General features: G+C 45.1%; 1 protein-coding gene across 1 annotated transcript in view; it reads left to right on the top strand.

The window, feature by feature from the left end:
- Positions 1-16,451, top strand: part of Fam114a1 (family with sequence similarity 114 member A1) — a 70,093-nt gene extending 53,642 nt beyond the window's left edge. The window contains exons 9-14 of the mRNA XM_005359256.3: positions 2,759-2,850; positions 4,617-4,778; positions 5,785-5,924; positions 9,094-9,166; positions 13,078-13,131; positions 14,898-16,451. Coding sequence (XP_005359313.1) covers positions 2,759-2,850; positions 4,617-4,778; positions 5,785-5,924; positions 9,094-9,166; positions 13,078-13,131; positions 14,898-15,014 — 638 coding nt within the window. The 3' untranslated portion in view covers positions 15,015-16,451. The remainder of the gene's footprint in view (positions 1-2,758; positions 2,851-4,616; positions 4,779-5,784; positions 5,925-9,093; positions 9,167-13,077; positions 13,132-14,897) is intronic.
- Positions 16,452-18,513: the final 2,062 nt, after the last annotated feature.

An 18,513-nucleotide genomic window follows, 5' to 3' on the forward strand; every position in this document is an offset into this window, starting at 1 on the left:
TCCAAGAGCAAAATTCTGGCAGAAATCTAAGCATTTTCACCAGGTTCCTTTTGTTGTTGTTGTTGTTGTGATTTTTTTCTTATAAATGCACTTCTATTCCTAAAAGCCTCGAACAACTAAATAATTTATTTGGTAGTCTCAGGAAGTATAATAATAAACTGTCATCTTCTAGATATATTTAATATTGGGCTCCTGCACACTAAATAACACTGGCTCATGGTTTGCACGCCTGTCTTTCCGGCACAGTGCAGGTTCATCAAACGGCATGGCTCTCTAATTTGCTTTACCGTGACTCTGAGGAGAATTTAAAAGTCCATTTTCTGTTTTTATTGCCTTGGGGAAATTCTCTTGGCCATGTATACAGGCCGAGAATAGCAGTAAAAGTCTTCCTGGCAACATTTATTTTCATCTGCTTTTATCTATTTATTTCTAATGATTTTTCCCCTTCTGAAATACATGCTAAAAGTTACTGGTATATGTATCGCCTAGGAAGCTTTCTCCACACTCCTGCTCTGAGAAGCACAGTACAGAGGAGCACGTCCCTTCCTGGCTAAAGAGTTTTCCCCTCCTTGCCTCATCCTGAAGCTCTGTCTACCCCTCTGGCCTCCTTAGTGTCCCCTGAACTTTGACAGGCACATTCCTTGCCACTGCCAGGCTGCAAGGCTGTGCCTCCCCTGACCTCTGAGGCTGTCAGGTGGTGGCTGCACCAATTCCATCTTTCCCTTTTTAGTTACCATATGAACCGAACACAACAATGTTGAACTGTTCGCAAAACTGGAAAATTCAGGTGAATGAGTTCTTATGTACCACACTGACAGGAACACACAAACACTAAGTGTATTTGGCGGGAATTGATGCTAAATCAGAACAGAAATGCTTCAGGAGGGTCCAGCTTCTAAGTGTGCGTCCGTTCTTCACAGCTTCCTTCCCTCCTTCCTTCCTCCCCCTATCTGTTCAGGCCCCCACCGCAAGCACCACAGTGGGCCTCATAAACAGCAGGGACTTTTTCTCACGGTTTAGATGGATTTCTAAGATCCAGGTGCTGGCAGACCTGGTGTTTAGGCGGGGTCCATTTCTGGGCCACAGGCGGGGTCCATCTCTGGACCACAGGCAGGGTCCTCTAGCTATGTCCTTCCATGGGGGCACAGGCCAGCCAGCTCTGTGGGAACTCTTTCAAAGGACACTAATCTATTCCCAAATATGCCGTGACCTAAAGCCCCGGCTGCTCATAATATCACCCCTGGTGATGAGGTGTCAACATGAGTTCTAGGGACTCACAAACATTCAGAGTAAAGCTCTTGCTATAGTCTGGGAACTGGGCTCAGCTCACAGCCATCCATCCAACATCCTCTTCCAACCTCCACTGACCTCCATGGGTACCAGGCATGTATGTGGTACACATACATATATGCAAGCAAGCACTCATATGCATAACAATAAATAAATATTTTAAAGTTTTGTAATAAAGTTCCTAAGTTATAGCCACCCCTAGCCTTCTCCCATGGTTTATACTTCTCCATAAAATTCACCACTTGACATAAATATTTTGTTTATCCATTTGTTTATTGACCTGTCTCCCTTGTGAGAATATAGATCATAATAAACAGATCAACGATAAACATTTTGAGCAGACCCACGGCCCCCCTGGCTATCTTTATGAGCTGCCCATGAACCATTTTTCTATAAAGCTGAAACTAACGTATCCTGGCAAGTGTGAGGTACAGTGTTTCTCACATGACTTAGCCTTCCCCAAAGGTACGCCTGGGTTCTGGCGTGAGCCTTGGTGCGTTCTTCACAGAGGGCTTTGCACACATACCATCAGGCCAGATTACGTTTATTCTTCCCCACAAGGGAGCTGATAAACCCATTATGGAGTCAGTACTTCAGCACCTGCCTGAAGGTTTAAGATGGCTTTGTCTTGAAGTCACAAAGGACAGAAGGACACTGCAACTTTTAAAGCTCTTTGTTGAGTTTTCCTACCAGGAATATCTATTTTCATTTCATGATATTTGACTATACTATATAACAAATATCATGTGATTATTGTATTGTAGACATGTGATAAATACTGTATCATCAAGGTGATATTTTCTTTACCATGTACTATGTTCCAGTCACTGAGTTAGGAATGAGTTAAATTCCTCTCTGTCCTTAGGTAGCTTCCAGTCTGAGAAAATAGATCATTAAAAAGTATTAGAATGCCACTTAGGTATCCTAGGGAACCATGGGAAATTTCTCCAGAGAGAGGATGTTACATCAGAGTACACACCCAGCTGAGAATTCTGCTCACTCAGCCCTGTGGCCCATCCTCAGCAGGGCACCCTGGGCATCATCAGAGTTACAGCCTGAAGCCTAGCAACACTCTGGGCAGCAGGCCTCTCAGGCCTGACATGGGCCGTGCATCTATCTGCCCTCTTATTCTTTTGCCAACTAGCTATGGGCCACTAGAGCTGTGGTCCCAAAACGTGCAAGGCCTCTCCCTACCCTCTGTGGTGTCTAAGCCAGCCTAGGGGTGCCCTGGTGCCAGAGGCCTGCAGCTAGGCCTTGGCAGCCCTCTCCAGGCAGCCTGCCGCTTCCCTGCTGTGCTCACCAGTGGAAGACGTGACATCCATCTTCCCAGGCAGCCCCAGGGCACATTGCCACAGCCTCTCCTTAGTCTACCCCACAAACAGGCTGCAAAGTCAGGAGAGCTGCCACATTCTGAAGGATGAAAAATAAATAAATCACGCTCCTTACTTCTGTCGTGTTCTATTTCTAGGCCTAGAAGAAAAGGGCGAAGAATTTGCTAGCATGCTTACGGAACTCCTGTTCGAATTACACGTCGCCGCCACACCTGACAAACTCAATAAGGTCAGAACCAATCCATTCTGTGCCTTTGGTTTCAAGGAGCTTGGGGAGGTAGGGTCTCAGTTGTAAGATTCCACAGAAACGGAAAAACACCAAACCCCTCTGGCACCGCCGCAGGAGGGGAGTCTGAGGTCGGTAATTAGTATCTGAAGGGCAGCATGATGTCTGCGGGAATTCTGGGACCTGCCTTCTATAATTTTACTACTGATTATCTGTGACCTTGAAAAAGTCAGTTAATCTCTCACAGTGAAATAGAAATTTCTGTCAGAGGACTGTTATCTTCAAAGTGAGGTGGAGGGGAATCACCAGGGGCCTTTTCCAGACTCTACTCTTTGCCCTGCCTCTTAAAGAGACAGGCCAGTTTTGAGAGTTGAGAGTCATACCTCTCCTCCCACCAGGGCTGCTGCTGCTGCTGCTAGAACTGTCTTAGGACAGTCCAGCTTTGGCGGTCCAGCTTCCTTTAACACCACAGTGCATTTTGCAAGTTAGTACAGGGTCTTGCTGTGGGGTTTCCTATGAAGACACTGAACATTACTTACTCAAAGTTATATAATGGTTTTTTCTCTCCTTTTCTCTTACCTTATGTAGCAGAGGTTTGTATAGTCACTCATCTATTCCAATGCATGAAGAAAGGGCAGATGAGGTATAGAGGTGGCAGATGAGTAATTTCTTTCTCTCTGTCAGGGGTCCCTGATCTGGCAGCTCAGGGACTCGAACACTGGGAAATGACCTCGTTCGTCTCCTTGCAGCACCTGGCACTGCTCGGAGAGGAGCGTGGGGGACTTCTCAGTTGTGTGGGTCAGCCTTTATTCCCAAAAGAGGACGTTTTAGGACGCCTCTCCCCTAATCTCCTAGCTCTTAAATTCCCGCCCCCCAACATTCTGACCTGTTAAGCTTGGACACATAGGCTTTACAGTGGGTAGTTCAGCGTCAGATGAGTGACAGCGTCTACTTAAGCAAACGGCGTGAAGGATCCAATGAGCCCTGGGTGAGGCTGACCTTTCTCTGAATTCTGGAAGCCACAGACCAGACCGGGGAGATGGTTTCTGCAGCTTCCAATTCGCCACGATTTTGTGGGTCATGGGTTGTTTATGCTGCACTCCTGGTAGAGGTTGGAGGGCCTGCCCTGAGTCAGAAGGAGCAAATCCATGGTTCTTCCTTCCATCACTATACATTATCGGTTTCTGAGATGATTAGGAAAACCACTACATGAGGAGATTCGCTGTAGCCACGACCCTTTACTAATTTCTAATGCCTACAAGGAAAGCTGCAGCTCATCTTCTGTCGCTGGCCATGAAACACGAAGACTACACCGTACGTGGTACAGTCTGTCATTTATATCCTCATCTGAATATCATTTTAAAAGATTCTCTTTAGGATCTGGAGCTATGGCTCAGAGGTTAAGAGCACTGACTGCTCTTCCAAAGGACCCAGGTTCAATTCCCAGCACCCACATGGCAGCTCACTGCTGTCTGTAACTCCAGGATCTGACACCCTCACACAGACATACATGCAGGCAAAACACCAATGCACATAAAATAAAAATAAATTAATTATCTTTTAAATGCCCTTTCTGAACTTCTAGAGCCCTTCAACATGCTCTGTGCACTTTCTCTTCCACCCTCTCCTATAGTTTCTACAAACAACGAGGTTGCCATCTAAGGCCCTGAAGGAATGGCCCCACACATCCACCCTGGAGGGTCTGGCTTGAAACGACTTGGTTTCCCCATTCCCATGGCAAATGTCTTGTTTGTTTGGGGCCTTTGCAGGCCATGAAGAAAGCTCATGACTGGGTGGAAGAGGATCAAAGCCTGGTGTCAATAGATGTGACCAAAAGACCAGAGGAAGAAGAGAAGAAGGAAGAAAAGGAAGAGCGAGGCAAAGAACCCGAAGAAGACAGAACGGAGGGAAAAGGAACTAAGACTATAGAGGTGAATCCACACCACGTCACCCACAGTTATCCATAACTGCTCTATGTCAGCCTCATTTCAGGTGTGGATAGCCACTTCCCATTCACACCGTGCCCTGCCTTCTAGAAAGTGAGAGTTCCCCTACTCCAAGACGCCGTACGGCTTAACTTCCTGCGCAGTTCCGCACGCTTTGTAGCTTGTCTCCATAACTTCATAATTTAGAAGCAGCAAGATCTTCCGGAGCATGATTGATTTATCTTTACAGTAAATCTCCATCTTACATGCAAATTTGTTACTATAAATTTCCTTTATGTTCCCTCACTAAGGAGGTAATTGAAGCTCTTTTCTTCCCCTAAAAACGTTCGCGCCGTGGCTTCTTTGCTGCAGTTTAATGTCTATGCGATGCTTTATGTCCTGCCCGTGCTCCAGAGTCATCTGCACTAATTGCTCATTATGCCGGGTTCTAACTTCAAGCGACTAATCACTCCGAGGGAACATGTTCTCTAAGGAGCTTTCCTTCCACGCCCCACTCACCACCTGCCTCTGTTGAGGACACAGGTGTGACTAGGCTTGTCTTATCCCTGGGGACCTGGCAGCACACACACGCGCACGCACACGCACACGCACACACACACTGTATGCACCGTTTGTCTCTGTGCGGAGGTCAGAGGTTGACTTTTCCCATCCTTTTTAGTCACTCTCCACCTTATTTTCTTTTGAGTTCAGGTCTCACATTGAACCTGGAGTCCCCCAGTTGTCTGTGGCCCATGAGCTTCAGGATCAACTTGTCTCCATCCTTCAGTCTGGGGTTAGAGGTGTGCAGGGGAGGATCCATACCCTGTCCCTCATGCTCATGCAGAAGCACTTTACTGACTAAAGCATCACCCCACCCTTGAGTTACATACAGATACAGGATCACATCATCTAGGGGCTGGGGGTAGCTCAGTAGTATAGTATACATAATGTGACAGGGATTTTTGAAAAGAGACTTGTTTGTGACTAATTCCCTTGCGTGCATTCATTTCAGGAAGTGTACATGTTATCCATTGAAAGTCTGGCTGAAGTAACTGCACGCTGTATTGAGCAACTTCATAAAGTTGCAGAGTTAATTCTTCATGGACAAGAAGAGGAAAAACCAGCTCAGGACCAAGCAAAAGTTCTGATAAAGTAAATGCCACTTTGAATTCTTACTTTTTAAATTGTGTGTGTATGTGCTCCCTCACGTGTGTGTCTGTGCGTGTGCATGTGTGTGCATGTGTGTACGCCATTCAAATGCACATATGCACGTACTTCGAGCAACTGAAGGTTTAGATTTTCATGTCAACTGTTCCGTTACTCGATGGTCATTTCAAAAGATAAGGACGCCCTTAGGAAATATGTTACACAGTAGTAAATAATAATAATGTAACATAGGAGATTTGAGAGGAGACATAATAAGCTGGGCATTAGTGGTGCACACCTTTAATACTGGCACTCAGGAGGCAGAGGCAGGTGAGTCTCTGTGAGTTTGAGGCCAGTCTGGTCTGCAGAGTGAGTTCCAGGACATCCAGGGCTACACGGGGAAACCCTATCTTGAAATAGACAAAAAGAAAAAAGGAGACACACTAAATCATTCAGCACAGAACATTGAAAGGAATTCTATTTTTATGCCACACCAACAGAGAAAGGATATTCTAACTTCTCAGCTACCTGCACAAAAGTAGGCAAACACACACCACCCGTTTAGAGTTTTTACCGGCCCTGTATTGTCTATATTTCTGGGCATAATAGCCAGTGCTGCAAGCCAGTTCTCTGTAGGCTGCATTCCTGCACCATACATTGCAGTTTATATTCTTCAATAAGCAGATGTTATTATTAGTTTATCTAGTGTTATGCAAACACTATACATAAATGTATACATGTATATGTATATATATGCACACTGGAAAACAGTTGGTGTGGAATCTTCTTGAAAATCAAAAACAGAGCTAAAAATAAGTCATTAACTTTTATGTATATAATTATATATTATAACATGGAATGTTAGCTGATGTCCAAATATCCCTCCATTCTTACTGAAACAAGGGAGCCCAAGTAGCCCCCAAGAAAATACGTTGGGACACACACACACACAAACACATGCACACACACACATTATCCACACTCACTTCCCAGCTTGCTAATCTTACTACATCTGACAAGGCAAATTATGTATTTAGAAAGAAATTATATCTTATGCAATAATTCTAGAGAGATCATGTACTTTCTAACACACGAAAGGAAAAGAGAACGACAAAGCAGGAAGCTTTGAAATGCTGAAGACAGCATCTAGAGACTGCCCTGTCTTCACCGTACAGATTGGAAGGAGGAGGGCTGAGGCTCAGAAGTCCCAGGGCATGAATCCTGGACCTTGCTCTGAGCACCTTTTGACCTCTGCCCTGTTTGTGCCAACCTCCTCAAGCTGCACCGGCCCCAGCTGGTCAGTTCAGTGAGTGCCCTTCCACCACCTGCCCAAGAACACACAGCATGGTTCTCTGCCGTCTCCTGGCCTGGCCCATGATGCTTCCTACGTACAAATTTCAGATGGATGGATTTCAGATGATGGAGTCCATCAGCCTACTGCTTAGTAGTTCAGTGACAAGGCTGGATTAGCACATGGAGGTCCTAGGTCTCTTCCCCAGCAGCGTACGGAAGGGGTGGGGACTGAGAAGGGGGCAGATTCAGTAAAGTACTTGCTGTGTTCACCTGAGGAGCTGACTTCATCCTCAATCCTCTTACAAAGAGCCAGACCAGGTTGCAGGCACCTGCAGTCTCAGAGCTGGAGAAGTGGGGAGAGAGGAGCCCTGGGGCTCAAGCTGAACTTGCGAGTTTTCATGTTCAATGAGAGAGCTTGTCTCAGGAAATAAGATCAGACCCAGCTGGATGTGGTGGTGCACATCTTTAGCCCCAGCACTCGGGAGGCAGATGCAGGTAGATCTCCGAGTTTTAGGCTAGCCTGGTCTAAAGAGCGAGTTCCAGGATGAGCAGGGCTACACAGAGATGCCCTGTCTTGAAAGTGAAAGGAAGGAAAGGAGGGAGGAAGGGAGGGAGGGAAGGAGGGAGGGAGGAAGGAAGCAATTTTAAGAGGGTGGGAGGGAGGGAGATTGGGCAGATTAAGGAATGCTCAGATATTGACCTCTGACCTCCACACACATGTAAACACACACCTCCTTCCTCAACATGTGGCATATGCACCTACATACACACAAAAAAACTCTGAATATGCAGTTTAGATAGAGTCCCTTCAAAAAGGAAAAACTCCTTCGCTGACTTTAGGAGATCTTCTAACGTGGAACTGTTGTTTTCCTAATAGCCTTTAAATCACCATTAAATCACCCACTCTAATTGTTAGAACAAAATCAGACAGAACACACATTGTTTGGCAATTATATTGTTTTCAGTTTTTGTCATCTGTGGTGTTAGGATAAACATTCTCACTAGTTTTGTCTGTCTTGCTTTATTTGGAGTAAAGACTTAGAAGTAGAATGACCAAAGTAAAGTTCGAATTTTGAGATATCCTAAAGACATTTTCCAGGGGCTCATTATTTTGAGGCATGTAGTAAAAATGTAATCAGGATACAGAGAGAAGCTGGATGGTGGGGCATGCCCATAGTCCCAACTCTCTGTAAGCTGAGGCAGGAGATCTGTTATTCAAGGCAGGTCAGTCTGGACCACACAGTGACACACTGCTTAAAGGGGAGGCAAGGGATAGACATTTGTTTCGTCAGTGTAAGACCCTGGGTTGTCCCCTCGCGACAGAAAGTGTGTGTTTGTGTGTAGGGGTGCGTGCGTGCGTGTGTGCATGTGTGTGCATGTGCATGTGTGTGTGTGTGTGTGTGTGTGTGTGTGTGTGAGAGCGTGCGTGTGTGTGAAATACCTGCATTTTAATCCCCTCTCTGTGATTACTGCTGTATGTTCCACGCAGGTTACCTGGCAGGTTGAGTTAGTCACTGGGTGACATGTGATTAAGTGCCTCGGTGAGCAGCCATTATTTTAAAAATGACCCAGATGCTGGAGGAAAGCCACCTGGCCTGAATTTCCAGTCCTATGAAAATGATGCTCGGGCCTGATATTTCCCTGCACATGGCTTCGATTCTAAAAGGAGGGCAAACTAATTAGATGATTATTCCTTAATTAAACTGGAAAGGAAACGGTGCCTGTGGACAACTGTTGAGGAGAACTGCTCATTTCTGTTGAGTGACTTCAGACTTAGGCGCTGTCCTTTTGATGTCACGCAGCATTCATGTCAATAATTATCTCAAGGGCTAAGATCCTTTACTTTATGAAAAACTCCCGAACCTCTTTGTTCTTATTTCAGATTGACCACAGCAATGTGCAATGAAGTAGCCTCCTTATCGAAGAAGTTTACAAATTCTCTAACCACTGTTGGGGTAAGAATACAGTTTGGACCATTTTCTTGCATTGTTTAGGGAAGCGGAGCTGTGAAGAGAAGTCAAGAATATGACACCTTTGGAGACAACTCCATAAGTAGAGCTGTGTCATGCTGCTTGCTAAAATCAGGCCGAGGGTTCTTCTCCGTCTGGGTTGCAGGCTCCAGTCTGCCGTCCATCTGGGCTGTGGGTTCCAGTCTGCTCTCCGTCTGGGCTGTGAGCTCCCGTCCACTGTCCATCTGGGCTGTGGACTCCTCTAGTCCACTGTCCGTCTGGGCTGCAGGCTCCAGCCAGTCTTCTGTCTGTCTGACTTGTGGAGTGAGTGATCAGATCTTTGTGGGCCTCATTTTATTCATACATCAAAAGAAGGAGTGTAAAATGAAGGTTCTTTTCCATTGCTTATCATCTCCACTAACACAATTAACTTTAAATATTATCACCCATATTGTCCTCTCTTATAAGTTACATATGATAAGAGTTTCAAAAGGAAAACAAAATGTCAATTAAGATCTAGGTGTTTCTGTTCTCAAGATAATAGCTTTGAAAAACTCTCCATTTATTTCAATGTGTGGCTTCTGATTACATATCCAGGTTGCTTTTTTTTTCTGTCCCTTTTCTGGTCCAGGTGATCTTTATGGGCTGGAAAGATGGTTTAGTAGATAAAGGCTTGGATGTGCAAGGATGAGAATCTGAGTTCAGATCCCCAGAACCCGCCTGCAATGTCAGTGCTTTGGGGGGGGGGGAGACTAGGGGCTCCCTCAGGTCAAGCTGGCTAGCTAGAGTAGCCAAATTGACTAGCTCCAAGTTCAGCAAGAGACCCCGTCTCAGTAAATAAAGTAGAGTGTGATTGAAGAAGTCCCAGCATCAACCTCTGGCCTCCATGCCTGTGTGCACACACATGTTCCTCCACACTACACACATATACATGGCAGGAGAAAGAAATTGGTCATAGTATAAAGCCCCGTCTTCATAGGGTAGTAAGAGGCAAGTGGGAACCATTCCTCTTCATCCTTCCTACTTCTCTTTTAAAGTCCTGGATGCAAGATCTGACTCTCTCCAGAGACACAGGAGACAGGTTTCAGTTAGGGTATATGATTGCAATGTAGAGTTTTCTGGGGATACCTGGAAGTCTGCCACCAGGGTTCTGCTCTCTCCTTGGCCTCTGGGATGGATATATAAATTCCTCAGATAAGTGGGGGGCTTTATGAAAGCATTGGAAGACTGTGCACAGCCCTGGGGACCCAAGAATAGAGCTCATCCCAGTCTCTGAAACATTGCCGGACTATGCTTCTCCTTTCCCGTTCCTTTGCCCTGGGTGAGAAGTTTCAAAAAGACCATTGGCCAGGTCAGATGGTGTCACTCAGCAGTGACTGGGGACAATACTGTGTCATACAGATTAACCAGCTGCTATGACCTAACTGAGCATTAGGTCCAAAGCAAGTTCTTAAAAGAAGTAGGATATCTGTCCCCACACTTCCGTAAGTCAGTCTGATAAAGGGTGAGCTACAGGCCGCCCGTCCATTCTGCTGTCAGGAGTCTGATTTGCTTGTCATATCTTGGCCTTATCTAATTTTGGGCTTTCAGCAATGGTATCTCCTTGTCTGTACGCAGAGTGATGGGCGGTGGACACCATTGGTATGGCAGGCGAGATGAAGCACACTCTGTACTCCCAGTTACTTGGTGACAGTCTTTGGTGGGAATCGTGTGTTTACCCCACAGCACAGGGCTGACCTCACCCATTCAGAGAACCCAAGTCCCAGAGAGATGACCACACGCGTCCAGGCCTCTAGGTCGGTCCCTGGGCTCCTCACCACAGCTCATCAAGCATCAGATAACCAACTGTTGGGTGTCCCAGGGGTGTCTGTGGTGTTTATATGATTGGTGTTAAAACAGGCTTTTCCCTGGGGTGGATAGTGTTTGTGACAGTGTTTGCTTCTCCTTGTGCCATATCATACTCTAACATAGTGCTTCCCAAACCTTACTGATGACATCAACCATCTGGAGACCTCGTTCAAATGCAGGTTCTCGCTCAGTCAGTCTATGTGAGCTGAGGACTGAGGTTCTGCATTGTTAATAAGCCTTAGAGTTACCAAGCCAAGGTCCGTGCCTGAGCCAGGGACTCCACTGGCTGAAGCAAGTTTCCAGCAGGTGGGCACATGCTTGGACTTACGTTTGTGTGCAGATACAAACACGCGCACAGACATTTTGCGCTGTCCGTTTGGAGACAGTGAAAGCTGCATCTCAGAAGGGAGCCTCCAGGGATGCCACCACACCACAGCAGAGCCCCTGTCTGCAGCTGTGATGAAACATTCACATCTGTCATTGCTTCTGTCCTCCGAAACAGCCATTATTCATAACTTGAAACTAATGAGTGCGTATTGCTCTCCAGACTCCGTTTAAATTGCTCACACATCTCATTGGTTCTGAAAACCAAATGCAGTTTTACTGCCCCCGTTTTGATCACATCTTAGAGGTTTATTGATAATCCCATAAACGTGAAAGCATGTCCTGATAATGGATTTGCGGGTTGCTTACTGAAATGACTGCATTTTTAAAGAGGTTCTCCCCCACCTCCCGCAAGACTCCATTGCGGTTGGTTCCCTCAGCAAGGCCTAGCCCTCTGTAGAGTACCGCCATGCCAGCGAAGGGAGGCTTCTCTGGGAAGATATATTTAATTCATGTGCCTTTGTTTGCCATAGAGCCTCCCAGGAACGGCAAGGGAAGGTAGCCCACTAAGATGCCCTATTAATGATTCATTGTTGTAGGAGTAGATTGAGCGGTTTAGATAGGGAAGTCTGCTGACTGACAGCAGAATGGTACAAGAAAAGAAAAATGGTCGTCTCTGCCTTTCGGAGTGCCTGGAGTAGGGATTTGTTATCCATGCAACCTGATTCTGCAGGCGTGTTTGAAAGTTATATTTGAGGGTGTTTGCACCTTATTGCTCTTCTGGTAGACAACCTGGAACTCGTGTTTGCGGCGAGGTGGGGGAAGAAGGAAAGAGGGACCAAAGAGGACGAAGAAAGGACAGACAGAAAGATTGGACTACCAGGATAAATAAGGAAAGGACTTAACCCGCCCGAAAATTTTGGAAAAGCCAAAATATGAAACTAAAAAAAAAAAAAAACATACAAAAATTCAGGGTCTGAAGCGATGACTCAGTAGTTAATAGCATGGACTACTTTTGCAGAAGACCCGAGTTCAGTTCCAAGCACCCACATAGAGCAGATTGCAACCGCCTATGATTACAGCTCCAGGGAATTCAGTGCCCTCTTCTGGCCCCTGAGGACACCTGCTCTTATATGCACATACTCCACACCAACACATATACACATAATTAAAAATGAGTAGAATGACACTCTCAAGAATAAAAATCTCAGTAAGCTATACAGCTATCCTAATTAAAATGTGCGGTGAGGCATGATGCATGTCTGTAATGTAGGATGGTGTCAGGCAAATTGTGCAAAAAGACAGGATCCAATCAGCTATAAACTTCCAACAATTAGATCTTAGTTTATATTTCTAGCAAAGTGAACTTGCACAAATTGCCCAACCTTCGGGACTGCTATTTCTTCATCTAGCGCCTAGGCTTACCACAGCACCAATCCCCTGCTAGGATTGCAGGTAGAACTAGAGACCACATAAGGAAGGTGCAGACACGAAGCCTGGTCTACATGAAGCCTGGTCTACAGTAAGCATAAGGAAGGTGCAGACATGAAGCCTGGTCTACATGAAGCCTGGTCTACAGTAAGCATAAGGAAGGTGCAGACATGAAGCCTGGTCTACAGTAAGCACGCACTGCTCTCCTTCCTCTCTCTAAGACCTCCCTCTGCAAAGCGGCGTCGTACATTTGATGTGCTAAACCTTACGGCATAAGCCCTTAATCTGTCAATTTTATATTTTCAATTTCACAGAGCAACAAGAAGGCTGAAGTCCTTAACCCCATGATCAATAGTGTGTTTTTAGAGGTAAGTAGCCCCCAGAGAGAAAAGTACTCCAAATCAAAGCGAATGTCACAGCTATGTTCTTTCTTCTTTCTCCCAGTCAGCAAGTGTTATCAAAAGTCTAAATTTTATCACCAGTAGTCTAACAGTCGTGTGTGTGTGTGTGTGTGTGTGTGTGTGTGTGTGTGTGTGTATGCATTTCTGTAGCTCAGCAGCTGTAAAACCTCTGGTGGAGCCACAATGCCTAATTTTCATGAATTCCTGGTTATAAAAGAAAATGCTGAGCTTGCAGGTTATTTCCTGCTACTGTCTCTCCCTCACTCCCCCTCCACCCCTCTCCCCGCAGAGGCTGATTTCTGCTGCCAAGTTTGACACTGTGATTATTGGCTGCCATGGAGGATTATTGCCCACTGGTGATTTCCATAAAGGCAGGCATTTCCCATTGTTCACGGAAACTTTTGGTGTAGCTGAGTCTTAAGCTCCAGGTTAGCAAAAATGATGCAGCATGCCTGCCCGTTCAGTAACAAGGGTAGAATACTTAGGTGATGAAGGTTCAGGGCCCAACCCGCCTGCTCACTAGGACTTCGTAGCATCAGCTACACAAAGGGGAGGCTGTCCCTGCTCTGCTGTGGCTCTGCCAAAATGACCCCAGTGATGCAAGAGAGAAGCAGCCCAAGATGCCTTCTTCCTGTTAGAAGTTGGGCCCTGTGTTCTGCATGCGGTCAGAGGAGGGTCTTCCATGGGAGACTGGTCTGTAAACTACTCGCAGTGGGTAGCCACAGGGCTGGACAAGCAGATGCAGGACACGGGCAATGCACGTGCCATCGTCTTCACATTAGATGTCAACGGAAAGCTCGGAGACTACAAAGCACCAGAAATGCTGTCTATGGCAATATTTCTGGACATTGTGCCTCGTTGTTAAGCAAAACTGTCAATGGACAAAAGTTAACAAAGCGGTGGCAGTGAGTGTCATTGCTTAGGTCCCAGCCACACAATGGAATGGATCAACCAGAAGGGGCAGGAGCTACAGGGACACATCCAGTGGAACAGACACAGTTAATAGGAACCCTGGAAGTCGAAAACAGAATATAGTATAAGGAAATCTACCTCCTGGAAAGCCAGTAGTGTATACCAGCAATCCTAGCACTCAGAGGTCTGAGGCAGGAGGATGGTGAGTTCAAGGCCAACACAAGTTGTGTAGTGAGATTCTGTCTCAGTTCTCAGTCTCCCACCCCAAATCCCTGTCCTGGCTTCCAGATTAAATTGCACATTAGCATGGCAATTGACCATATTTGTGCACCACAAATATGAGACCCAATTCTTATTCACTGGCCCAGAAGAAATGTTCATGTTCTAGATACCCTAAATTTCACCATTTTTACAATAATCTCCCTGTGGAGAGCTTTCTATAAATCCTCTGTGGTTTCGGCTCTAGTCTCTTTTGTCCTGTGATTTTAGGGCTCTAAGGTTGACCTGAGAAAGGGGTGGATAATACTGGCCACACTGGGCTGTGGATCTACACATACTGGCATCCCTTAAAAGTCCGTGGCAATGATTTATCTCATTTTGAATGAAGTCCCTTCATTAATTTACATAATTAAGACTCAGGCATGTGCCATCCAAAAACATGTGTTTGCATTTGCTACACGGACGAACATCCTAAGAATTTCATGATGTAGTTTGATGGTTGGCGTTCCCTCTCCTCAGACGGAAAAGAATGTTGTCAAAAGGTGACAGCCATCGAACTGAACTATGAAACAATCCCTCAGCTCCATTTTTGCGTCTTGCAGGGCCACAATAGCACCACATACATCCAGGACGCCCTCCAGCTGCTGCTCCCGGTATTGCAGGTCTCCCACATCCACACCAGCTGTTCGAAGGTGGAAACCCAGCCAGACTCCAGCTAGTTCGTGGGTAGGCCAAGCCTCTTCACTACACACCTTTTAAAGGCGATGATCTTCAAAGTCACAGGCAGGACCACTCATCTGAGGACACTACAAGCAATTTTGCACACTTTTGCAGATACAGAGGGTTAACTTTCCCCTTAATGTATATTGTTGTTGTTTTATCAATACTTGTATTTTCTTTATATTAACTTAAACTTATACTTGTTATATTGAAATTTTTCTTTAATTTTCAGTTCCTTCACAAATATGTGTTTTCCTAGTCAAACATGCTTTATGTAGAAGTTCATAGGAAGACCCTAGATTTTTGTTTGTCTTTGAAATGTCTACCTTTAAATGCCCTATTTTTCTAAAACATGCCTTTAAGTCAGTTCTTATACTGAACTTCATTTTGTTGCATAAATACCACAAGCAAAAATAACACTACTTATTTGGTTTTTTAAAAGGGCATGAATATATTTTTGTGGTCCTTCGTTTTGTGACAAGATTTACTGAGCACCTACTATGTGTATTCCATAAAGGATGTGACCTCGCTCCAATAGACATGTTCTGAAAGATGATTTATAATAACCCTTGACATATTCAAAGATATTAAGATGTTTTCTAAACCTTAAAATACTTGAAGAACCAAGTAAACTGGTAGTTACTTAAAATGTGCTACCCTTCAATTTATTACAGTTTTTCAACCTCTTTGAACTTCTTTTAAATACCAAAATTACCTGTAGGGTAAAAATATGTATGAAAAGATATTTATTTTTGAGACAGGATCTCACTATGTAGATGGCTAGCCAGGAACTCTTTATGTAGACCAGGCTGGCCTCAGATTCACTAGGATCTGCCAGCCTCTGCCTCCCAGGTACTGGGGTTAAAGGTGTGCACAACCACACCTGCCTGGCCTGAAGACGTATTTTAGTTTAGGGTATGCGGTGGCAAAATTAGAAAGCTTGAATGTATTTCAGTAGAAAATTAAAGCGGTTTTAGCATAGTAGAAGCCCAGACCTGCATTCCAAAACTACCCACTAAAACTGTGGTGGCAAGGGTAGAAAATACCGATGTGTGCTGGTATATTGGTTCAGGGAGATGCCTCGAAGATCTTGCAGCCAGCAGTAGCAATGCCGCACCTGTTCTTGGCAGGTTGGGAGTCTGTGGCATGCTTCTGTTCCAGACCCTCACTGACATTCATACCAGCAGTGTCCAAAATAGTCATGCCCAGTGGCTCTCCCAAGCAAATGATGCGTGGAGTCTCAAAAGGGAGAAAGTCCCTTTGCCTTTCTTTCTGTGATAGAATCAACTCTCCCTGTTCCCTACAGGTCAAGTCTGAAGTCTCTGCAGCATTTTTGTGTGTCCCTATTTTGTTTCTCAGCTGTTTGTCACCTGAAACAACCAAATAAAAACGGAAGGACAATTTATTTGCGACCTAGAAAAAATAAAGTTCTCTTATAAAACCAAGGAAAGATTCACGTCTCCTTTTCTGACACCTGGAGTGTCTCTGATGTTAAGTATGGTGGTGATTAACTGGTAACAATGTCGCATTTGCCTTTATGACCTCTATAATTCTTACGTATAGAGCAAAAGAAAAATCTAGATGTGGACATTTTTTTCACATCAGATGGGTTTGTACATTAACTAGAAATATAGAAGAAGAACACATGCCGCAAATGAATTCTATTCCCAGACTTGGTCTCTCAGCTGTCAGTGTTGGGGTGGTGGCTCAGCAGCAAAGTGTTGAGAAAAACGTAAGAACCTGGGTTTGGATCCCCAACACCCATATAAAATCTGGGTGCACACCTGTAATCCCAGCAGCGGGTGATGGAGACAGGAGGACCCTGGGGCTCACTGGTCACCTAGCCTAGTTGATGAGCTCCAGGTTCAGTGGAAGGTCAAGTCTCAAAAAAAAAAAAAAATAACATGAAGAACTGTAGAGATGGCCAAGGTGGATCTGTGGCACTCCTGCCTGCCCAAATATGTGTGTGCACCGGCTCAACACACATGGTGGTGTATGACTGTAATCCTAGCACTCAGGAGGTAAGGCAGGAGGATCAAAAGTTCAAGATCATCCTCGGCTACATAGCAAGTTCAAGGCCAGCCTGGGCTACATTAGACCCTGTTTTTAAAACGCTACCTAAGCATCCATTTATTGTATAGCAAAGTTTTAATTATACAACAAAGTTTTTAAAAAAGCTTTAAAATAATAGATAACTATTTTTAAAGAAAGCAACACTATTGACATTTTTGTTTTTTAATAAAAAAATTATCCAAGTTACCAAGTGGAAACAGGAACTGAAAGTGTTTCCTGATCCATGGTCTGTAAATTAAACAATTTAAGAGAGATATTCGCTGACCCATTGTCTAAGGTTTCTCTCTCTCATTACCGGCTTCCAGCGCCACTTTGAAATAATTGCTGCTTTGCTTTGTTTTGCTTTAAAAGCTGTCAAAACCCATGATGGAGACCTGGGGAAATGTGAGTCTATTACTGAATGAATGACTCAATAGGCTTACCATGGAAGTTCGGTATTCTCCCAATAATACTTTACATAAATTAGCTTCGTTGCACTGCACACAATTACCCTGAACAAGCAATGCCAGATTTTGCATCAAGTACAAAATAAATTCTGATGAAAATATTGAACATAGCCCTGCGTCTGTGCCTTATTAAATTAAAAAGCATCCAAAGCACATTTCAAAGCAAAGAACATTCAAGAAAAATTGCTTTGGGGTATTGATACACAGACCTAAAGGACAGAGTCCCAGCGAGAACAGGAGCGTGCGCTATTTCTGGTCTCACGTGAGCTGGCATTCTAGCAGCAGTGTGACTTTGCTGAAGCTGTGACGGAAGAAAGCCCTACACACCAGCAAAGAAATGGCCTCCCTCAGACCCAGAGGGACCAGGAACGTGTTCACACTTTTCATCTCTGCAAAGCAGTGGCACACCGTGGAGGCAGGACCAGGAGAGTGTTCACACTTTTGTGTGCCTGCGCCCATAATACCAGGCAGAAACTACTGAAGGAAAGAACGGTTTTCTTTGGGTGCAGTTTCTAAAGATTTCTGTCTATCCTGATGGAGAAGGTACGGTGAAACTGGGCGGTGTGTGGCTGTGGGAGCGTGTGGTGGAGGCTGTTCACATCACTGCAGACCAAGGGAGCTGAGAGTCCAACAGGAACCAGAGGAAACCTTCAAAGGCCCCTCAGGGCACACTCTCACCAGCTAACTCTCTCCCTCCACACACCACACCTAAAGTTTCCAGGTCCTCTCTCACAAAACAAAACAACAACAACAAACACAACACCAACTGAGGAACAAGCAGTCCAAACAGGAGCCTGGGGTGGGGAGGAGCACATTTCAGGTTCATCCCATAAGAAGGAAGCATTGACAAAGCGCTGGCTAAAGGAACGTGCAAATTAGCAGATAGAACCCAATGCAGGAAGCAGACGTGTTCCTGAGCTGGGTGGAAATCACGTGATCCAAGGTGCTTATAATTCCAGAGAGGCACCAGCGCAGGCTG

This window comes from Microtus ochrogaster, linkage group LG1, assembly GCF_000317375.1.
Source record: "Microtus ochrogaster isolate Prairie Vole_2 linkage group LG1, MicOch1.0, whole genome shotgun sequence".
Classification (NCBI taxonomy): Eukaryota; Metazoa; Chordata; class Mammalia; order Rodentia; family Cricetidae; genus Microtus; species Microtus ochrogaster.